Source organism: Perissodus microlepis, chromosome 8 (assembly GCF_051167445.1).
Source record: "Perissodus microlepis isolate ML-2025 ecotype Zambia chromosome 8, ASM5116744v1, whole genome shotgun sequence".
Lineage (NCBI taxonomy): Eukaryota > Metazoa > Chordata > Actinopteri > Cichliformes > Cichlidae > Perissodus > Perissodus microlepis.
The window spans coordinates 25041728-25066101 of NC_140468.1; the positions used below are offsets into that span (position 1 = coordinate 25041728).

At 41.4% G+C, this 24374-nt stretch overlaps 1 protein-coding gene across 4 annotated transcripts in view; it reads left to right on the top strand.

Moving 5' to 3' along the window:
- Positions 1–24374, top strand: part of radil2b (Ras association and DIL domains 2b) — a 37313-nt gene that overhangs the window by 11097 nt on the left and 1842 nt on the right. For 2 of the 4 annotated variants that reach the window (XM_084938368.1, XM_084938369.1), the window contains exons 6-16: positions 2930–3226; positions 3347–3739; positions 6456–6493; positions 6579–6805; positions 7055–7167; positions 10899–11163; positions 14543–14715; positions 17854–17998; positions 18079–18245; positions 20873–21377; positions 21453–21649. In XM_084938368.1, coding sequence (XP_084794494.1) covers positions 2930–3226; positions 3347–3739; positions 6456–6493; positions 6579–6805; positions 7055–7167; positions 10899–11163; positions 14543–14715; positions 17854–17998; positions 18079–18245; positions 20873–21377; positions 21453–21649 — 2520 coding nt within the window. The remainder of the gene's footprint in view (positions 1–2929; positions 3227–3346; positions 3740–6455; positions 6494–6578; positions 6806–7054; positions 7168–10898; positions 11164–14542; positions 14716–17853; positions 17999–18078; positions 18246–20872; positions 21378–21452; positions 21650–24374) is intronic. The other 2 variants (XM_084938370.1, XM_084938371.1) reach the window with 2 other exon arrangements.

Consider the following 24374-nt stretch of genomic DNA (forward strand, 5'->3'; position numbering starts at 1 on the left):
TCTGCCGTGACTGATTGGGGTGAGAGAAGGAAGACAGGATAAAGACATGTTGTGGAAGAGAGACAGAGATTAATAACAACTATAATTCAGTTGAGAGAGGTCTGTTAACACACAGTGAGACAAGCAAGTAAAGAACTGTTAGGTAAATGTTTGGCAAGCTTCTCAAACCCTGTAATGTTAACATCTTAAGATGTTTTGAATGGTAACACTTTCTAGGATTAGGATTAGGAAACTATACTTTTTTGCAGTTGGCCAGAATGGATCTTAACATTTTATCTTGTACTCATAGTTACATTTTCACTATAACAATGATTCTGTTTCCAGTGTTGGGGGTAATGGAATACATGTACCGGCATTACGTATTTAAAATACAAAATATGAGTAACTGTATTCCATTACAGTTACTGTTTAAAAAGGTGGTTATCAGAGTACAGTTACTTTGCGAAATAAATGGATCTTTTCCTGTTTCATATGTTAGGCTATGCCCTCTCTATTTTTGGTAATTCCACGCCGGTGGAAATGCAAACAAAACACGCATTGAGAGGCTCTAATGTCTGTGTCTCTAATGTCTAGATTCTACACTTAAAAACCGCTATAGTCAGTCAGTAGCTCTGCCTCTGTTAGGTGTGGTTAGCTAAAACGATGAGGTATAATTTTTGGGCACGACTCAGCTAACGGTAAATTTAGACTGCTCTACAGTTTTAGCTGCATGTACGTTGTTTTCAGCTTCTTTAAAAAATATTTCCATATGCAAACCATTACATTTTAAAGTATAGTGTTACATGTGTTGTAAAATCCATTGTTTTCTTAAGTGAAAGTGAGAGGCAGCGGAAAGAATCATTATTGTGAAGGTCAGTGAACAGCACGTAGAAAAACTGTCAGTATAAAAACACTGTTCAGGAAACAGAAGAAGACAAGCCTGGCACTGCTTCCTGACTGATTACCAGTGGTTTTTTAACGGTGGCCAACAGCCGCACACATGCAGGCACACACACACATACACAGATTCTCACACACTGCAGTGCTTTAGCTCTGCGTCACAGCTCTTTCCCAAAATACCCTTCATAAGAATATAATCATGTACCCCCAAGATATACTATTATAAAGGTTTAAAGAGTTTATTTGTGCATTAATTCAGCTTTAATCTGTCCAGTTGGAAAACACAAGCATCACAAGGGGAATGTCAAACATAATAATCTCTACACACTATGCTTGCCACTCACTGGGGCTAATAAAACATTGTTTGTCTAATCAGGCTTGGATCTAGATTTTAATTCCAGTACCTCCACATGATCAGACTGCTAAGCTTTGTTTGAGGGAGACTGTTACATAGCTGACGGTGGACTGACGTAATGCACTAAATCCAATCTTTCTTTTTGTTAGTGATTAACAAAAGGGCTAAAGTGTGTCGTTGTGTCTCCAGATCACAGCACTATCCATAAAATCAACTCAAGCATTACAAAAGCACTCATTACTCAGATTTGAGCCTTTTTTATAACATTTTTTACTTCTTTACAGACCAAACAAAGTCAAATAGATGCAGTCTGTTAACATGTCGCAGATATGTTGCTGATTAACCACAAACTGTGTATATAAGATCGATGTAGCCGACTTCACGTTACCCTTTGGTTTGTGAAGTTTGCAGCATGTGTCAGATCAGCATCATTAACTCAGTAATGCTACCACATGAACATAATGGCAGTTAGCTCAGTGGACACAAATGTGTGAGGTTTGAAGTGTGTGCTTTTCTTTCTTCTGCTCATAATTTTCTCAAGATTTTTTTTTAATTGTTGTTTTTTTCCACTGTCTATATAATTGGCAAATAGACAGAAGAAAATGATTCTTGAATGCAAACCTATTACTAGAAAGTCTAACAAGGACATTCAGGCGCTATTTAAGAAGCACCTTGAGCTGATGACAGAGTAACATCTGCAACATCTGTTCAACTTTAATTTTTGACGCTATTCTTCAACCGCAACTAGACTGCTGCTGGTTCTTCAGTGATTGATATGCTTTCTTAAACTTGGGCAATCAGAATATGTATTTTTTCTTTTTTATTAAAGGTGCAGTGTGTAAAATCTTTTCTTATCCCTCCAAATTCCCACAGGAGCGCTCGCTGCCATGTATTTTTAATGAATTCATTCCGAGTTTGTGAGAATGCATCAGTTTTTTAGTTTACACTAATCAATGTATATTTATAAGTACAACTGTCTTTTTTTTCTACTAAATAATGTCAAAAGATTACCTACTGTACCTTTAAATTGTGCTCCCAAGTCTCTGCAATCAAGGTACAAAGAAATTAATCAGACAAAAATAAAAAAAATATCAAACTATCAGTTTTTACCTTCTCTAAAATATAGGTGTAGCGTTAGCATTAATAGTAGTGTTCCACCTACGATGACTTAGACCTCAGAGTTCTGTCTGGAATGTCTATGGCATTCACACCAGTAGCAATTTGCTTTATTGCTGATGGTTGGTTGATAGCGGACATTCCAGACTTCGATTGCCTGGATAACTGTCTTGGGCAGGAGACAGGGCACACCCTGGACAGGTCGCCAGTCTGTCGCAGGGCTAGCACATAACCACATATGCCTAGATAACCCTCAAATATATTTACAATCCTGTCATATGGTAATTAAGAATATGGTTTGAGCTCAGTGACAGTCACTTCAGTTGCTCGCCTCAAAGTTCAGAAAAGTTGAACCCTACTGAAGTCACTGAATGTCACTGATTTTGTGTCAGCACAGATTTCCATGTTGGCATTGCCTGTGTGGACTCACCTTTCTGTTACTAAATGCAGTTTTTTACCACTGTTTTTACTCAGGTACAACAACGGCACTGTACAGAGTGGAATACATTTGAGAGAAGATGAGTATATAGTGAACTCTTGGTGATTGTTTGGTAACTTGTCATTTATTTCTTCACTCAGGACTTTGTCATCTACCTCCTTGCCAGCCCAAATATTGTTGTTGGTCAACAAAGCGGTCACAAGGAAGGGTCAAAGGCTGATATCCTTCTCTTTGCCACTGATATTCTTCCGAGACACTGCTACTTCCTTCGCCACAGCGCCGTTGCACCCACCGTTCTCTGCCCGTGTCAGGATGCCGTGGTCACTAAGAATGGAAAAGGGCTGAGAAATGAGGAACCGCTTTGCTCTGGTGACATTATTGGGTTGGGACAGCACTACTTGTTTCTTTTCAAAGACCCTCCAGCTTCAATGCACAAGGTAACGGCAGATTACCTTCACAAGAACCAAAACCTTTTACTTTTAATCAATTTGGAATTTTTCTTATGTGCAAATCCTGCTTCATGTTTCATGTTTCTTGTTTCTTTCTGGAAAATAAAGGAAGTGATCAGTGATGCTCTTGAACCCAGCCTGTCTGCTGCCTCCTGGACTCTAGGTCACACCACCTCTGCAACTACAAGCGAAAAGATCCTATGTAGCACCTGCATCGCCTACCAGAGCCCAAACTGCAAACAGCCCTTGAGCGGAGGGCCTCCATTTCTAAAATCACCTGAAGGCCACAGTCTGACTCTTAGCTATGCAGCTGAAGATGAGGACATTATTGTGAAGGAGATTGTTGCTATGGGGAGCAGTAGCAGCATCAGTGGTAGACCACCATTGACTGTTGCATTCCTGTTGTGCATGTGTGTTCAGTATTCATCAGTTTGTCTTCAAACGTCAGACCTACGCAGGCTCCTGCTGCGTATTGCAAGTGGAGTTCAGAGTGCCATGTGGGTGAGTTGTAGTAAAAGACATATAAGGAGCTCTGCCACATTTTAAAGTGGAGCATAACAACAACAAGCAAAAAAAGTTGCTCCAGATGTGTTCAGTGTCAGGAAATCACAGATTTCATGTTTAAAAAAGGATGTGCACAGGTTAATATTTAAAGAGATGCATAGCTGGTCGCCATGATGTGCTTACACAGTCTTTTTCAATCATCTGCTTCACTGCTAACCAAAGGAGAGGTCACTTTCAAGTGTTGCTGAGTGCATCCAGCACGAGCACACCGAGACCAAAGAGAAAGTGTCTGCAGGGAGAAAATTCAATTCAATTCAATTCAATTCAATTCAATTCAATTCAATTCAATTCAATTCAATTTTATTTATATAGCGCCAAATCACAACAAAAGTCGCCTCAAGGCACTTCATAGATACAGAGAAAAACCCAACAATCATATGACCCCCTATGAGCAAGCACTTTGGCGACAGTGGGAAGGAAAAACTCCCTTTTAACAGGAAGAAACCTCCTGCAGAACCAGGCTCAGGGAGGGGCGGGGCCATCTGCTGTGACCGGTTGGGGTGAGAGAAGGAAGACAGGATAAAGACATGCTGTGGAAGAGAGACAGAGGTTAATAACAGATATGATTCAATGCAGAGAGGTCTGTTAATACATAGTGAGTGAGAAAGGTGACTGGAAAGGAAAAACTCAATGCATCATGGGAATCCCCCGGCAGCCTACGTCTATTGCAGCATAACTAAGGGAGGATTCAGGGTCACCTGGTCCAGCCCTAACTATATGCTTTAGCAAAAAGGAAAGTTTTAAGCCTAATCTTAAAAGTAGAGATAGTTTCTGTCTCCCGAATCCAAACTGGAAGCTGGTTCCACAGAAGAGGGGCCTGAAAACTGAAGGCTCTGCCTCCCATTCTACTTTTAAATACTCTAGGAACAACAAGTAGGCCTGCAGAGCGAGAGCGAAGTGCTCTAATAGGGTGATATGGTACTACAAGGTCATTAAGATAAGATGGGGCCTGATTATTTAAGACCTTGTATGTGAGGAGCAGGATTTTGAATTCAATTCTGGATTTAACAGGAAGCCAATGAAGGGAAGCCAAAACAGGAGAAATCTGCTCTCTCGTTCTAGTCCCTGTCAGTACTCTTGCTGCAGCATTTTGGATTAGCTGAAGGCTTTTCAGTGAATTTTTTGGACATCCTGATAATAATGAATTACAGTAGTCCAGCCTGGAAGTAATAAATGCATGAACTAGTTTTTCAGCGTCACTCTGAGACAGGATATTTCTAATTTTAGAGATGTTGCGCAAATGGAAGAAAGCAGTCTTACATATTTGTTTAATATGTGCGTTGAAGGACATGTCTTGGTCAAAAATGACTCCAAGGTTCCTCACAGCGTTACTGGAGGCCAAGGTAATGCCATCCAGAGTATGAATCTGGTTAGATACCATATTTCTAAGATTTTCAGGGCCGAGTACAATAACCTCAGTTTTATCTGAATTAAGAAGCAGAAAGTTAGCGGCCATCCAGGTCTTTATGTCTTTAAGACATTCCTGCAGTTTAACTAATTGGTGTGTGTTATCTGGCTTCATGGACAGATAGAGCTGGGTGTCATCTGCATAGCAGTGAAAATGTATGCTATGTCTTCTAATGATGCTGCCTAAGGGAAGCATGTATAATGTAAACAGAATTGGTCCTAGCACTGAACCCTGTGGAACTCCATAATTAACCTCAGTGTGTGAAGAGGACTCTCCATTTACATGCACAAATTGGAGTCTATTAGATAGATATGATACAAACCACTGCAGTGCAGTACCTGTAATACCTACAGCATGTTCTAATCGCTCTAATAGGATATTATGGTCAACAGTATCGAACGCTGCACTGAGGTCTAGCAGGACAAGCACAGAGATGAGTCCACTGTCAGAGGCCATAAGAAGATCATTTGTAACCTTCACTAAAGCTGTTTCTGTGCTGTGATGAGCTCTGAAACCTGACTGAAACTCTTCAAATAAACCATTCCTCTGCAGATGATCTGTTAGCTGTTTGACAACTACTCTTTCAAGGATTTTTGATATGAAAGGAAGGTTGGAGATTGGCCTATAATTAGCTAAGACTGCTGGGTCTAGAGATGCTTTTTGAGTAAAGGTTTAACTACAGCCAGCTTGAAGGCCTGTGGTACATAGCCAATTATTAGAGATAGGTTGATCATATTTAAGATTGAAGAATTAATTAATGGCAGGACTTCTTTGAGCAGTTTTGTAGGAATGGGGTCTAAAAGACACGTTGATGGTTTGGAGGAAGTAATTATTGACGTTAACTCAGAAAGATCAATTGGAGAAAAAGAGTCTAACTTAACATCAATGGTACTAAGAGTAGCTGTAGATAATATTACATCTGTGGGATGATTACTGGTAATTTTTTCTCTAATGATAAAAATTTTATTTGTGAAGAAGTTCATGAAGTCATTACTAGTTAACGTTATCAGGCTTAAAATTCTGTTCCAAAAGTTAATTTCCCAAAGCCGAACTTTCTTCAGGGAATAATCATTTCTTAGGAACTCAAACTGCTGTTCACTGTAGCAACCAAGGACTGAATTACTAAATTAAGTTACTATCTGAAGAATAGAGAAATACTGTGTTATATCCCCCAGATGGCTCTGGCTTACAATTTTACCTATTGCTATTTTAAGGCACTCCAAAACTTTTAATCTTGTCGTGCAGGAGCAGACCAAGGAGCTGGCTGCAGTTCAGCCTGAAGTGTAAGCAGAGCTTTCTTTATTTCCCCGACACTAATTATATTACAGTTCACAGAGAACACTGCACAGCTTTCCTCCTGTGTTGCAGTCTCAGGTGCGAAGGTTCAAACCCAGAAGACCCCACTCTTCTCTGCCTCCAAGAGCTGATCCCTGGACTGCACCCCCTAGTGGTGTGGATGTCAAACAGCCTGGAGCTGCTGCAGTTCATTCAGCACCAGCTGCCTCTTATTCTGGAGTGGAGAGCCCGAGAAGAGGAGGAACAAAAGGAGGAACCAGAGAGGGAAGATGATGAGAGCAAGGAAGTAAAGAACTTGGGTTAGTTGTTTAGGTGCTGTAGAGAGCATGTAGCCATAATAATAATTAAAAAGGAGCTATTCTGCTTGTTTCCAACTCCGGATTTTTATTCTTGAGCTCTGTTGGCATAATTTAAAATTCATAATATTCCTTATTTATCTTATACTGGGCAGTAGTGTAACCAAACAGTGCAACATTATGAAGCACAGTCCACATTTCCAACCATATGATGACATGACATTTATGCATTTCTGAATGTATACCTTTCAGTATTGTTAGAGCTTCTGATGTCCTGCGTCCGTTCAGCCAGCGAAGAGACGATAGCTGTCCTAGAGGAGGTCATCATGCTCGCCTTTCAGCAGTGTGTGTACTACTTCACTAAGGTAACAGACTACTATCAAGGAAGTGACTCAGTGGTGCGGTTTACAAATTGCTGATTACATATGTCCTTGGTTTAACTGGAAGGAAACAATCTGACCTGCATAGACAACTTGTGGATCATCTGGTCCACCCTTTGCAAATGGCTGAGAATAAAGAGCTTAGTTAGCATTCCAGTAGCTTTCTAGCAGACAGAGCAGCAATGCTGCCAGACCACAGTGAGTGCATTGTGACATGGGAGAGAGGCGGGACACCAAGGGCCTTTGTGTGTGTGTGTGTGTGTGTGTGTGTGTGTGTGTGTGTGTGCGTGTGTGTGTGTGTGTGTGTGTGTGTGTGTTAGCAAGGAACCATTTCTTTCAACTTTTTATTTGTAGAGAAAGGACTTTGTGCACATATTCTCATGCTAACAAAGTTTCAAATGTCTGTATGATGTGACAGTTGTACTAATGAAGTAATGAAGACCTGCTTTTTTGCACCCTTTTAGCTTCTTTTTTTTTGGGTTTTCAAGCTTTGTAGCTTTTCTCTTCATTTTTTACTCTTTCTTTCTTCCTTCTTAGTTTGGATGTTTCTTGCCAGTGAAAACACACTGTATTCCAGTAAGTTAGCACCTTGTTAGTAAACTATGATTCCACCTTGAGCAATAAAAGGGCCAGGTTTCCCAAAGGCAAAATAAAAAAAGAATTATTAATTCAAATATACAAGTGAAATGTCTGTATTGGTATATGGTTGTCTATATTTTCTAGAAGTTTAAGAGTTAGTTAAGCTCCTTTCCATTATTTATGCTAAGCTAGGCTAGTTGTCTCCTTGTTCTAGGTCCAATTTTAGTTCCTAGACTAAAGAGTGGTGCTGATATTCATACTTATCTCACAGAAGGAAAACTAGTAAGCACATTTTGCCAAGTTCCTGACACTAAAGGTAAATCATTTACAGTTCTTACTCTGTATGTTTGTATTGATTTATGTTGTGCTTTATTCACACAGTGTTCCTTGGGAAAAGAGAAAAAACATATTTTATTGTAGCCACAGTATCCAGTTGTGCACTTTCACTAAAGCGCCACACCCATGGAGCTCTGCCCAGGAAAGTTTCAGACAAATTTCCAGTTAAGTGTGTGGGTGTGGGTGAAAATAGCATCCAAAAAAAATTAATCGGGAGACTGTCCTATTTTGGAGTCATACAGTTACATCTTTAGGCTGATAGTTGATATGGAAGTCTCCTCTTCCAGTTACCGTGATGCTTCAAACGAACAATGCAGATTTAAAGAGTTCTGTCTTTTCAAGTATTAGGCCACATCCAAGACATCATTAGCAAATGACATTAGCCAGCCTGACATGCTGACATGTTAAAGATAGAAAAACAGGTCTCACATAAATTCTGGCAGCTGCAATTTATTTTTCTTAAACAATTTTCCTGTGAAGGAAGGAACTCAGTAATATGACCCTGGTTCTTTAAAGAGGAAAAGTGTTGGAGGATATGGTCTAAATACCTGCCTACAGATAGTAATTTCTAACATAATTTTACCTTCTAGAAAATTTAATGTTCAGCTGGTTCACCTTAACTTCTCTCCTGCACCGTTTTGCTTATGAAATACTTTATTGGAGTATATCCAAATTAACTAATCAACTGGTAATATTTATAATTTCCTTTTCATTGTCAGTTAGTTATCTCTACAAAACAATTTACAAATTAGAGCAACTAATAGTTCGTTCGGCTGTGTTATATAATGGTACAGCAGATCATGAAGAACTTCAGTGGACACAGGAAAGCACCAGTTGTCCCAGTTTTGACCAGATATTTAGATGTTAACAGGGTATTACAACAAACTGCCACCTTCTCCACCAAAATACTGTTGCTGTTGTTTTTTTATCCATCTTGTACAGCGTCACTTGCGGTAAACTTAAAATTGCTGAAGGAAGATAGATTGACTGGTAAAGTCAAGTAAAGTTAATCTCTGTCTCTATTCCACTGCATGTCTTTATCCTGTCTTCCTTCTCTCACCCCAACCGGTCGCAGCAGATGGCCCCGCCCCTCCCTGATCCTGGTTCTGCTGGAGGTTTCTTCCTGTTAAAAGGGAGTTTTTCCTTCCCACCGTCACCAAAGTGCTTGCTCATAGGGAGTCATATGATTGTTGGGTTTTTCTCTGTATGTATTATTGTAGGGTCTACCTTACAATATAAAACACCTTGAGACAACTGTTGTTGTGATTTGGTGCTGTATAAATAAAATAGAATTGATTTGAATTAAACCACGTAGATCTTATTTTAACTGAATGTAGCTTTTAAAACTTTATTTTATTGTAATCTATTCTATGAATCGTTCATGAGCCAAGGATGGGTTAATGTGAGGTATTATTTGTGCTGCATAATCTTGATTACTAGACAAACGAGAAGAGGATAAAGTTATTTCTCTGCTGTTTGGGCAGATTGAACTCGCTTTCTTCTCACATAGTCTTCTTTGTTTTTTGCTTTTTTCTGTTCTTGTCCTGTTAATCCAGGCATGTTTTGTCATCCATCATGAACTCCACAACTTAGAAAGCTCAGAGCCATGAGGCCTGTGGTGTGACCACTGTTAGTCTACAGTAGCGTTTTATGTAGTGTAGCTTATCTGAGGAAGTATAAAGTTATATTAAATCCTGACAGGTTGCTCCACAAGGTGACCCAGGAAAAACCTCTTGTTCGATAACATTATAACTCCTCCTAGATCACGGCAAATTCAGCTTTAAATCTCAGCAGACATGCTAAAAGTTTCTTAAATCTCTGTTTATTTAGGAGTATTTCATGGCTTTCCATCTGATGTGAGGGTTATTGCTGCGGGATGGAAAACAAAAGGCGCCACTGGTGAGCAGCTATTGCAGCTGAAGACATGTCGTGATGAATAAAGGCGCACTTTAACAGGCTTGTGGGCAGACTGCGTGTTTACGTGTTCGTCACAATGAATGCAGTTTTATGTTTTTTTACCCCAGGCTAATACATGCCATGGATGCATGTGGTAATCCCAGAATCCAGTGCTGCTGAGTGAATAAATCCTCTCTGCCCTGATTCCACTGAGAGATATTTTCCAACCAGCAACATTTGCAAGATTATTTGCTTTATTGTTCAGCCATTTCCAGCGTCTTATGTGCAGTGGGATCCGTGGTTGTTACGTTCTCCTGTTCATGTTCGGCCTTTCCTAGCTGCAGAGCGTTATAGTGAAGGTAAACTGATCTCCTCAGGGTGGATTGCTTCAAAACTCTTCACTCAGCAGTTCTTTTTGCAGTGCAATGCCAAGCCCACACGAGCCATATTCAGCTTTTTAGGAATGTGATCTATGGCTGGAGTTGGCCTCGGATGCTTGGTGGGTCTAAGAGTGAGATCGGAGAGGAAGGGAGATGTCTGTGTACAATTAGCCTGAACAAAGCTGCCGTTGTCCGGGCTCGCCCTGAAGAACACCAAGGGCCTTTCACTGAAAGGAAGGAAATGTTAAAAACTCTGTCTTTTTTATGTCTGCGAGCACTGGTTGGGTCTACCCAGTCTTCTATCAGCTATGTTATAGTGTGAGACAGACATGCCAGGAAATTGTGGGTGGTCTGAATTCTAGGTTAGGGGGTTACGTGTTTTATTTTATCCTGCTAATCAGAACATACACCACACAAAGTTAACTTTTCCAACCTCAAATTGACGCACAGGAATTATCAACAATTGCCAGCTCCACATCAAAACTGAGTGACTCTAAGCTGCACATTTGTTTTCTGTCTCACAAGGTCCTTTACCCAATCCTGCCAGGACTTTTGGATTGCAATCCGTTCAGGGAAAATCCTGACCTGAGTACAGCCAGTGAAAGCGCTCAGGTCCTGGGTAGCGGAGGACTGCAGGTCCCTGGGGAGATCCAGCAGGTGGTGGAGGTTTTGACCGAGTGCCTGACACTAGTCTCAGACTGCCAGGTTCACCCGGAGATTTCCTCTCAGCTCATCAGCTACCTCTTCTACTTCATCAATGCATCACTCTTCAACTCACTCATGGAGAGAGGTACGCTGGTTGCTTGGGGTGTTCCAGTGTCTGTATCATAGACTATATTAAAGATGGATGTAGCCACTGTTTGCTGCATTAACCTTTGAGAGTTTTTTTTTAGGCAAGATGACCATATTTGGATAAGAGAAAGAAATGCTCAGTGACGAGTTAGAAAAGTGCATTCATAGGCTGCATCAGTCTAACCCACAGACAAAGATACCTAATAATTAATATTAGCACATAAATACCACTAAATAAAAGAAGCACAAACCCCTTAGATATTTAGATATGTCACACTTGGATAACCTGGAAACTGGTACATTCTTATTCAGTCTATTATCAGGATAACTAATGTCAAATATTTTGAAGCATTTTCTAAATTACGCTTGAATTTCAAATGCCACTAGAACATAAAAAAAACTGCATGTATAGAATTACTGGTCAAATTTGTAACGTCTGGTTAGCCAGTTACGACCTTTAACCCTCTGAGGTTTAAAGCCTGATTTAGACTTCTGTGCTGAATCTTTGTAGAAGCTACAATGTAACCTATCTACTGTAAGTTAGCAACACTGTTGCCAGCATTTGTGTGGGTGCTTGTGGGAATGCTGGGAATTTTTTCCCTCCTGGGTCCCCGCTATGTGTTGTGGTCAGATTTTTTTAGGGGCAAACATATTTGTCCGTCAAGTTTTTCCACATCATTGTACATTCCCTCACATCCGTTCCCGTAGTTTCATCAATCTCGCTTCAGGAACTTGCTGACATTTGTGACTCCTTGTGCTGATGCTACGATTATTATTCCTTATATTGACAATGATTGTTACCCTTGTACTGATAAATTCAAAATCTGCAGTGAAACAGTAGCATTGGTTGAATCGATGATACTGAACAGGCCAATCACAGTCGCTGCGGGTTGCCTTAACGCAACTTGTTGTTAAATTTATAGAGAAGTGCACGTCCAATTACGCCGTAAGCTGCCTGCAGTGTTTCACAGGGGTTTGTGGTTAATAATTATGTAAGTAAGTAAAGTTTACTTACTTTTTACGTACTTTTTTTTAGACAAAAACAGGTCACAAATTACTTTGCAGAGATATTAAAAACAAGGTCAAAATGAACACACCTTAGTCGTGAGGATAACACAAAATGCAAAAACAGTAGAGCACTATCTAATTACAACATAGCTATGGCGTAGAATTCCCATTCAAGCATAAATCTCCAGTAAGTCATCACTGGTGACAACCCCAAGCCTAACACTGAGTATGTCGTTATGTTTTTATTTATTTACTCTGCAAAGTCTCTGCTTTCAGGGAACCAATTATTCCAACCGACGCGGACCAAAAACTATGTTTTAAGAAAAAACTGTTTACTACAAGCACGTCACACCAGTTTAGGATTAACATAACGTCCATGCTGATGGATGTCAAGATCCCCGATTGTGCTTCGGTAAGAAGCACAGTTTGGTTTGTGGTGTGATGCACATGTCGTAACCTGTTATGTTGTAAACTGTTTGGCTGTGCTTGGAAAAGAAAGACAAATTTACTGCATAAAATATCGGAACTTGCGGACCTCTGCTTTGCCAGCTGATTGCTTGGTTTCGGACACCAGCTTTTCAGTCTGGTAACTCAAGCAGGCTCTCCTCCACACAGTCCTCATTTATAAAGTGCTTGGCCCCCAAACGTTATAGCTAGCAGGTGGATTTTCCCATTTCAGTACAGGTAGCTAAACAAGGAAATCCACTTACTGCTTAAGAGACAGAGACTGAAAGTGGACACTATATCTTTGGTTGCTTAGAATAAAACTCATTGTTGTAGACAGAGGCAGCACAAAAGTAACCCCCCTTAGACTGCCTTTTCTCCTTGATTTTCACTGGGTTATTGGGTCTGTCACTAGTTAGTTAACATAAACTTAAAAATGTCTGTGAGCTGCAACCAACCAACCCGGTGACGTTATGTTGTGTACTGGCACAAGATGGCGCTAAACAATTTCTAAAACTATTAAGGCTTATTTCTTAAATCCAGCCTCACAGACTGTGTTAAACATATGGCAGCTTTTAAAAGCAGGGCTCCATAGTGTAAATTAGCCTTTATACATGTAGAGTGTTAAAGTCTGGAACATTTTTTTCTTGACATGCATTAAATGACCTTACAGAAATCTCAGTAGCTTTCACTTTTTATCCAAATCTCAAAATCTTTTAGTAGTTTGGCATAGTTGCCTTCAAGCTCTTTCAACACATTTTTGCTGGTTCGAGCATCGTCTTTCCTGATAGTCTCAGCTGACAAGTAGTAAAAAGTGAGGTGGATAATTTTATAGGTCAGCAGAATCATTTCACTTTTTCAGATCTTCACAGTTTATGCCACGACTACTTCTCAGTCTTTCGTCTACTAGTGAATTATCCTCATCTGTCACAAGAAGATCAGATTGTTACTATTAAATGGGAAAACTGTGTGAATGTTCTGCCCTAACTTTGTAATAACATTTACACTGAGTCACATTTGTCATGAATTTCTTTGCACTTCATCATTTCTTCTATACTGGCACAGAGATTGTGATGCATCATGTATGGCTTAAACCTACAGCGTGTTTGGCATCTTTTCCCGTATATCTCTTGGCTTTGGCTCATAATTAAGTTCTTAAGGCCTGAAAGTTTGTGTACTGGGTAAAACAGAAGTTACATTTAGCTGTAACTGCCATGCCCTCTAGTGGCCATCGAGAGATTTAGCAGTGGCTGCAGAACTTGTTCACTTGTCTCCTTTGTATTTCTTCTGAAGTATGAAGGTGCCTACTTAAACCTAAGTGCTTCTAATGTGGGAAATTAACAATATGCAATAAAGACATAGCAGTCGTCTGTTTCTTATAATTCAACAAACAAATGAAAGATCTAAACATAAATCATAAATCATAAATCAATAGGTTACAGCAGGTTTTTACCAACATAAAGTTGAGATTTCTACATTTTCAGTTATCATATTGGCTAAAATATAACCATGTGTGTAAGTAATTAATACAAGAGTTAAAAAAAACATTTTAAAAAAATTATATAACAAACTCATTAAACCTTCTAAATAACCCTACCCCCGAAAATTGGGAGAGGTTGACAGGGACGTCAAAGGTCCTTAAACTATCAGCAGGACCGATACCTGCTCCTTTGTGGAAGGAGGAACAGCAGGAGCACTGCAAGAACTACAAAATGACCTCCACCATGTTGCATCTCACACTGTCCAGGGGCTCAGTGATGCCCAAGTCCAGATCTGGGAGGAGATCCCCCAGGACACCATCTTCAGCTCATTAGGAGGATGCCCCAATTCTGAGCTGTGCATATATAGTTGGGAGACTAATATCTAAACTTACTGTACATTATACATTAGTACATAAAACGTGTTTAATACTGTTGTGCACACAGGATCTGAGCCAGGGTTCTATCAGTGGTCCAGAGGTGTGCGAATACGAGCCAATCTTGACCTGCTCCTTGACTGGGCCCATGCAGCCGGACTGGGAGAATTAGCCTTGGAGCACACACACACACTCTCATCGGCTGTCAATCTGCTGGCAACGCCTAGAAAGAATTTACTGCAGGTAAAACACACACACACACAAACCCGCATCCTGCAGAGTTATAATTATTCAGCTGTTAATAATCTCCAGACACACAAATGGCAAAGAGTTTCTCAGAACGGGAAAGGGGAGTTATGATGTAGACAGCATGACAGTCTACCTTGAAAATGTTATTGTGTTATTTCTTCAAATAGTTTGCATTACAGTATACAGTACCTGATGTTGACTCTCATTTCAGATCTTGTAATAAATTAATCGATTCAGAAGCTGAAAATGTAGAATCCTAATCCTCCCTCTAAATCTCGTGTGTCTCGTGGCCAGCTGCAGGGGAAACTCTTACTAAGAAATTGGAAGGAAAATGAGAATACTAATTTTTCTTCTGTTCATAATTTTTATGGACAGAATTTGAGAGATGAGATGATGAAAGATGAGATAGCCTTTATTTGTCAGTTGCAGTTGCCCACAACCGAGATGACAGACCTTGCCGACCGTACATACAATACACAAACATCACATTGGGGAAACAGGTCAGGCTAGGTAGCAAGGGGAAAAAAAACATCGAAATGTGTAACACAAAAGGATAATCCAGGAATGCACAGATATCAACACACCATAACACAATAAAACACAGACAAGCAACATGGGAGAAGATTCCAGTGTGTACAGCTGGATCTGGGACCGCTGCAATCTTCGATTGCGCCTCCAGCTGATCCGCTGTCCACATCGGCTGGGAGGTAAGCATGGGAGGAGGTGTTGGATTCGAGGGAGCAAGGGTGATAGTGCATATCGGTATCAGTGTACATGTTTCCTGTGTGTGTGTGTGTATCCCGTGTTCAGCTGAGAGAAAGTGTCACTACGCCGGTTAAGCGAAGGTCAACAGTCTCCAGTGGACCCAGGTGGCCTTGAAGGAGGGACAAAGAGTTCTGACAACAATCCTGTTATCATGGAGAATTTTTGTTGTTCCAGTCAGCTTCGACCTTGGCAGGCCTTCAGCTGGCGCCAGATAGCCGCATGAGTGAAGATGGTGAATGTTTGGGTTTAGTGCGAACAACTGCATCTAATTTTTACAGTTGGTCTAATGTCCATCATTCTCTCAATTCCCGTTCTTCTTCTCCAAGATGTTATCCATATTGCGTTCAATAACACAGTCTTACTCACAGCCCTGCCCATTGTCTATCATGTCGGCGAGCCTTATGGGATTTTGGACAGCTGTAGCCGCTTCTTGTTCTTCGATAAGCCAGGTCCAATCAGCCAGAACTCTGTTATCGTGGTTCCGAATTGGTAGATGTCGTTCAATGTCCTCCATCGAGAGTGTCGCCAGACACTCAACGCAACCGACCATCGAGTATCCAGCAGCAAACGTCTCCGCAGGACAATCGGGCTCTCCCAATTCCGTTACGGGACCAGTTGATCAAATCCATAATTCTTTAGGTTTTAGAGAACAAGACTGAGAAACTCTTTGAGGGTTAGAGTTAGACGAGACTAGACAAAGACATAGAAGCAGCAGCAGGGCCGATAAGGGAGGGAGAGGGTGAAAGATGCGTCCGCCTCTGAAGAATAAAAAGATATACCATTCTCAAGCGTATTCCCTTGCCGGTCGTGCGATCGAACATTATAGCCTTTGGTGGTCTCAGAACCTCGCCTCTGCTTTTCGCAGATGATGTGGTTCTGTTGGCTGGTGGCCAACAGGTGGCGGCCTCCAGCTCGCACTGGAGTGGCTTGCAGCCGTGTGTGAAACAGTAGGAATGAAAATCAGCACATCCAGGTCTAAAGCCATGGTCCTCTGGAAAAGGGTGGAGTGCCCACTCTCGGTCAGGGACACGTTGCTGCCCCAAGTGGAGGAGTTTAAGTATCTCGGGCTCTTGTTCATGACTGAGGGGAGAGGGAGATTAACAGAAGGATTGGAGTGCTGCGGCTGCAGTGCTGTACTGGTCCATCGAGGTGAAAAGAGAGCTGAGTGTACAAGTCAAGTTCTTGATTTACTGGTCATTCTACGTCCCTACTCTCACCTTTGGTCACAAGCTCGGGGTAGTGACCCAAAGAATGAGATGCAAGCGTCAGAAATGAGCTATCTCTGAAGGGTGGCTGGCATCTCCCTTAGAGATAGGGTGAGGAGCACACGCATCCAGAAGGGGCTTAGAGTAGAGGTGTTACTCCTCCACATCAAAATTAACCAGTTGAGGTGGTTTGGGTTAGCATGCTTCTTGGGTGCCTCCTTGGTGAGGTGTTCTGGAAATCTCCTACTGGCAGGAGGCCCTGAGCAGACCCAGGGCACCATGGAATTATGATATCTCTAAGCTGGCCTGGGAATGCCTCTGTGTTTCCCTGGAAATGAGCTACAGGAGGTGGCTAGAGGGAGGGAGGTCTGGGCTCCTCTGCTTAGGCTGTTGGCCGGCCCAGATAAGTGGAAGAGAAGGGATGGATGGATGGTTTGATGATGTTTCTCGTTCCAGTATTTAATTGACGTACTGCACTTAGCCTAAAGGCATCTACTTGCTTGCCCTGTGTTTGCTTAACGTCATATTTAAACATGAACTAATTCAACAAAGTGCTGGAAACATTTCTTAGAAATTTTGGTCCATAGCGATGTGATAGCATCCCACAGTTGCTGAAGATTTGTTTGTTGTGAAAATCACGTTCCCCAACTGAAAGCATTTCAGACCAAAGCCTTTCTCGATGGATAGACAGCTCAACTGCTGCTCAGGAGGTAGAGTGGGTGGTCTGATATTTGGAAGGTCATTCCCGTCTACATATTGAAGTGTCCTTGGGGAGTATACTAAACCCTGATTCAACAGTCTGTGTGCAGTTGATAAATTGCCCAGTTCTGTTTAAACCTGTGGATGAATGTGGGTAGTTCATAAGCTCAAGCTGACCGAGACATCAGGGTCACCCCAGTCAGGTTTGAGGGACACTGGCTTAAGGTCGTTGGTCCCAGTTTTTAGGTACTCACCTTTAAATGGCTGCTTTTCACAACAGCATACAAACCTTTCCGTTAAGCAGCTGTAACTCTATTAAAAAAAGACAACTGACTTGCACAGCTTCTTATATAGCGCTTTTTTTAAAAGAAAGTTTTTATTTAACTTAACAGATGAAAATGTAGTAGAAGAATCATTGTAATGCACTGTGTGTGTGTGTGTGTGTGTGTGTGTGTGTACACAGAAAACTTGGGTTTCTCTTCGCTTAGACTATCCTGCCCTGAGTCCAGCCCAGCTGAACCATCTTTTGAGTCTATATAGCCCAGCATCGCCTTGTAGACACACCTGGACTCCTTCAGTGCAGGAACAAGCTGCAGCACGCCAAACAGGTGAGAAGTGAGTGTACTGTGAACACAATAATCTTACCTTTCATTTTTTTCATTTTAATACACTCTGTCTTCTTGCTTAGCTGACATTCTTGAGAGCTTTGACACCCACCATCCACTGGTGCTGCCAGACGTGGGCTACCAGCTTCAACTGAGAAGAGCCGTAACAGATTCAGCCCTGAGGAGAGAACTGGACAAGCTCAAAGAGTTTATTTCCACCTTAAATCTCTCAAGTGCTGAAGACCACAAGGTAAGAAAATTACAAAAAGAAATCATATTTTATATAAAGCATAAAAGTATAAAGTTTGCACATAAAGTCAGATTGGAAACCTTTGCTGAAAAAACATATATATCAGAAAACTTTCTCGCCATGCTAGCGGCCTTGTGAGGCTATAGCAGCATTAGCTTTAGCTTAAGCGCTAGCACCACTAAGCAAACAGTGTAAAACCAACCATGTTGATTTTTACTGTGTTTACCTTCTTAGTCTGTAGTGTTAGTCTGATGACACTTGCTAATTAGGAGTAATAACTGCTAATTAATAATATTAGTGTTTCTTTCCAGTAACTAGAATATATAATGGGGTATTTAGCAAGTACAAATTCAAAGAGCTAAACAAAGATTGCACATAGAAGTGATGTTCAACAGGTAGCCACATTATCAGTTTCAAATGAAGAATGTTATTTAAAAAAAAATGTCGCTTTCAACTGAAAAACAACAAAAAAAGTCTAGTACCACTCAGTCCTTTTTCAAGAAAAACTTCTTGTTCAGCTTTCAGCTTGCCTTTAATATTCAAATTCCAGTATTTAATAGCTATACACTAAGTCACTGAGAGTAACAGTCAGTTAGCATAGAGACTGGAAGTCCCAGCTAGCCTGGGCCCGTTTAAACGTTAAAACATCTGTCGATGATTTTATGAAAAACTAGAAAGCTAATCATCTGTGAAGGTTGTCAGTCATCCAGGTCATCGTAGTCTAAGGAGCTTGGAAAGAAAAAACTCTCCTGAGTTTTAAAACATGTGGTTATCCTAATTGGGCTTTCATCAAGTCAGCAAAGAGGCACCGAAAAGATGACCAGACAACAACTAGGGAGGATCAGAAAGACAAACGCAACAACATTGTCATCCCCTATGTAGCAGGTTTATCAGAAAAACTCAGGAGAGTCTTCTCCAAGCATGACATCCCAGTATACTTCAGACCCAGCAACACTCTCAGACAAAAACTAGTTCATCCCAAAGACAGAACTCCTAAACACAAAATTAACAATGTAGTGTATGTGCGAGGAATACTCAGGAATGCTCAGACCTCTACATTGGAGAGACCAAACATAAACACATGACACAACATAGAAGAGCCACCTCGACAGGATAAGACTCGGCGGTCCATCTGCATCTAAAGGACAAAGGTCACTCTTTCGAGGATGCCAATGTTCACATTTTGGACAGAGAGGACAGATGGTTTGAAAGAGGAGTGAAAGAAGCCATCTATGTCCACTGTGAGCGACCATCTTTGAACAGAGGCGGTGGCTTACGACACCAACTGTCTGCCATCTATAATCCAGTTTTGAGATCCCAGACGCCTTAACGCCCACTCACATCCTGGGCCATCTGACCTCAGGAAATCACATGATAGGGTGGGGCCAGGTTTCACAATGAGCTCACCCGAAACCTTGGCTGATTGTGACCTACACCCGTTTTCACACCTTGGCTCGTGTGATTAGGTAGAGGATCATTAAGGGGTTCATTGACCCTCTACAGGGGATACTCCCACTAGGTTTAAATCTAGGACTCTCCACCATTCGACCTTAGAACTGAAGAAGCTTCTCGGATGAGAGGTGAAATTGTCACGATCCTGGGTCTTATGACCCAGTGTTTTGAGTTTAGTTTATTTGGATGTTTATATGATTAAGCTCATGAGTTCTTCTAGTTCTTTGTTATTAGATTCCCCTTGTGTCTTCCAACCCCTGTTAAGTCTCCCTTGCCCTTCATGTGTTTCATGTCTGTTATGTTGTCAAGTTCATGTAGTCATGTCTGCGTTTCATTATGTTTCCTATTTTATTTTCTAAGAGGTTCTGTGTTTTGTTTTACTCTTTCCCTGTGGCGTTGTTATGTCCATGTTGTGTCTACTGTGCCTTTCTGTCCCATGTTTCAGGTCCCTATGTTCTGTCTTCTCAGTTGCTGTTAAGTTTGCATGTCTAGAGTTCAGTCAGTGTGTTTCCTGTTTTACTTTGAAGGTCCATGTCTCATGTGAGTGATTCTAGTTTTGCTTCCCTTGTCTCGTCCAGCCTGATTACTCCCAGCTGTGCTCTCCTTCTGTGTCTCATTCCCTCGTTATCCCTCTGTGTATTTAAGCCCTGTGTTTCTCTTTGTCAGTGTCGTAGTCTCCCTCATGGCTGTGTTTCCTTGTGTGTCAGTTTATCCATGTCCCAGTTTAGTTTAGTTTTCCATGCCATTCTGCAATAAAGCAGCTTTTTGAGTTTAATTTTGTTGTCGTGAGTTTTGCGTTTGGGTCCTTCTCCTGCCTGTACACAACCGAAACATGACAGAAATGTCTTCAAGCAACTTAAAGAAGTCCAGATGTTTTTTCTTTCCAAGCTCCTTAGACTAGAAAGCTAATCACATATCTGTACCAGAGCAAGGGCAGCTGTTAGGCCTGAAAGTGACCATTAAAAGTGAAAAATCAACAGCTCGAACACTGCAAGCATATTTGTTGCACATTTCACAGTCACAAGTTCTTCATCAGACAATAATGCAATAAAAAATAAATCTGGTGACACCCTTTTTACCGTTTACATCATGTTACAATGAACTATACTATGGTGGCTATTTTTCTGCTCATTGGTGTATCTATTCATGCTGTTCTAATGTTATTTGTCCACCAGGGTGATGAGATTCAAATGGAGGCTAACCTGACTAATGTGGCTAATCTTCAAAACAGCAGTCTAGAAACTTTGAATACATTACAAGCTGATTTGAACTTATGGGAGCCTAGTGACCAAAATCACCAGTCCCCTTCAAGTACCTTTGCTCCCTTACCACCTTCACCGCCATCACCATCATCACCGTCATCACCGCCATCACCGCCATCACCGCCATCGCCATCAACACCATCACCCTTTCCTCTCTTCACCAGCTACCTGGATGAGTTCAACTCCTCAGGTGCCAATATTTTGTCCCAAAAGCTAAGAAATCTAGAGCTGCAGACAAGAGAGACTGAGACCAGCGAGTCGAGGAGGTCAGTCCTGGACCCCTCCTGCCTCCTCACCCCACCTAACAGTCCCCTCATACTAGGTCGAACTGATCAGGTGAAGGAAGACCAAGACAAATGGATGAAGTCTGATGATGAGACACTTCCCTGGCTCTCTGGTGTAGATGCACATGATGAAGGTATAGAAAGACATTTCCATTCCTAGTTTCTTCTCTGCGTCTTTTTTTGAACATATCATTTGTTTTACTCTCCAGGTGGATTAGTGTATCAGTGCTTAGCTGCTCTCAAAGTAGACCGCTTAAAGTCCGATTGCAGCAATATGAAAACACTCGTAGAACTAAAAGAAGAAGAGGAGGAGCAGGGAGATGAAGAAGAAGCAGATGAAGAGGTTTTTAGCCTGGAGCTGGAGCGAGGTGAAAGAGGGATTGGTCTTGCTCTAATAGACACAAGGGTAAGTCAACGAGAATTTAACCTGTAGACAGTTTGTCACAGGGCTAGCAGAGTCTATGGCACAGCTAAAATTTTATGACGATGAAATTCCAAGAGTAAAGTTGAAGATCTATTTCAAGAAAAAAGTCGAAATGAAAATGAAAAAGATTACAATTGTACCACAGCTGCTATACCCTCTGAGTTACTGCAATCGTACGTCAGAATCGGTTTTAGCAACAAGGAAGGAAGTGATTTCTCTTTTAGCACATAGAGTTAGTGTGGTGAGGAGTATGGAGTAAGCTGTGTCTGGTCAAGCTTGTACAAAATGCTGGTAATGAACAGATGTGAGGTTATTGATGGTTATGCCATCGTGCAATAAAGACGATGTATGTTGTGGCCCGATACTCCATCAAAGCGCTCATTTTAATAAAAAGAGATAAATAACATTTTTATGTTTTTGGAAGAGGAAAGAGAAACATTTTGATTTAAAATAATAATAATAATAATAAAAGGTTCAGAAAGACATAATAGAATTCAATTTTCACTGCTTAAATATTTGTATTTTCCCACACAGGAAAAAAATCTTGTGATTAAAAAGGATTGAATTTAGCAGTTGTTGCTGGATAAGGACAAATAGCTAGCAAACATGCTACTGATTATCATTTTGTCTGAGTTAATAATCAGCTTTATGTTTTGTTTTTCTTTTTATTAGTAAACTTGTTTAAATATTTGCAACATTATAATAATTTAAAAACTGTGTTTTACCATTTAAATAAAAAAATGTTATCCTCTTATCTTATTCTATTCCATTATTTTTCTTTTTTGCTACTGTTACTTTGCACAGTCCACTTTCTGCTGTGACACAACTAATTTCCGAGATGTGGGACTAATAAAGGTTTATCTTATCTTATCTCTGCTAACATAGCTGTAAACTTTTACAGCTGTTACAATGAAAAGAAAAAGAAATAAGTTTTGAGTAAGCATTGAGCCACCAACCAACCTAATAATGAAGTGCCTAAAAATACAATTTAAAATGACTCTTTGCTAGGTATGAAAATGTGCCCGATATCCTCTGAAAAACTTTGAAAGAGCTTCTGAAAGTCTGGACAGCTATTACTCAAAAACACTTAAAGCTTGGCTTCTTTGAAGCAGAGTACAGTACTGTGTAACGCAGACACTAAAGCTGATGCGCCAGAATGTCATACGAACGATTCCTTAAATACAAGGGGGAGCAAGCGAGTCAGATACCAAGGGCACAAAGATGAAGCAGGTCTGATCAGCAACAGTTTATTTCCCGAGGCAGTAGAAATAAAACAACCCAAATACTAAGAAAAAAGTATACACCAAAGGCCTATCTCCCCTCACCACACTCCCTGCCAGTAACTGATGCCCTCAGGGGTCGGTGCGTTGGTGGTTCTTGGTGTCCGGGGCTGGGCGCTCAGGTATGTACCAGCTCACTCCCGGTGACTACTTGGCGGGGCCTGGTGCCTATTGCTCGGTCAGGCCTCTTCCGGGGCAAAGGGGGCCCTCGGGCCTCCGGCCTCTGGGCCTGCGGCTCAGTTCACTCTGGCACAGCTGGCTGCCAGCAGAGCCGGTGGGCACGCCACTGCAGCCCCCTCTGGCTTCTGCTCCGTGGCCACTGGGTGACCCCTCATCTGGGGCTCTCCTCAGCTCTTCCCAGGAGGGTGGCACGGATGCCCCTGCGGTGGTCCTCCTTGGGCTCTCGCACTCTGGGGCCTCTGGATGTCTCGGGCCTGGATCTCCTCCATGCCTGCTTCATGCCCTGGGGGATGGGGCTATGGCTCTCTACATCCTCTAGCAGACCATTACATGGGGAAACCTTTTGAATACAAGCGCGCTGATCCACACAGGTGTGCACACAGGTGTTCACTGTTCATAGACATAAACTACACCTCTATTGGCTGCTATTTCCAAGCAGATTGTGCGCTGTCGGTCCTGCTTGCTACACAACAACATTCAATATTTAGTATTTACTGCTGTTTACACTTAGCTAGATTAACGTGATGGTGTTGTGTTTAGTATGTTGCTCTGTTTTGGGTTTTTTTTTGCTTGTTTTCTCTTCTTTTTCTCTCAACAGGTGATCCAGGAGATTTTTTTTTCTTCTTTCTCTTTTTAAGTGCCCCTTCTCACTGTCACTCTTCCCTTCTGTTTTTCTTTTCCTTCATCTTTCTTTCTCCCTTTCCTATCCCTCAGTCATGTCTGTCCCGTCTGTAACAACTGAAAATAAAATAAATAATAACAACAAAGGTTGATCAAATGGACCAATACGGCAAGGCCGTGATGATCCATTTAGCAAAGTAAATCCATTGGGTATCCTTGTTGGTCTTCAGACAACAATTCTGATGGCTAAAGAACCAAATGGGACAGGCAAAAAAAAAAAAAGTATACAATAAAATGTTCTCCATATGCTAAAATTCCCACGGAGACTAGATAAAACAATTCTAAAACCCATAAAAAGACCATTTTCTACTTGCACTAAAATTCCCTGGTGTAATTGTCCCACAACCCCAGATGAATGCTCATTATGGGTCCACCAGCAGGCCAGAAATTCCTTCTCCAGAGCGGGCTCCACGCCAGCCTCGTCCCAGAATGACGAGGAGGAGCCTCCTGTCCCCCTCTCGTCCCTTCACTGGGCCCGTCACATCCCAGCCCACCTCGCATTTTGCACCAGAGTCCGTCCCTATCAGCTAATTGTCCCATGCCCAGCCAATCCACAGTGGATTAAA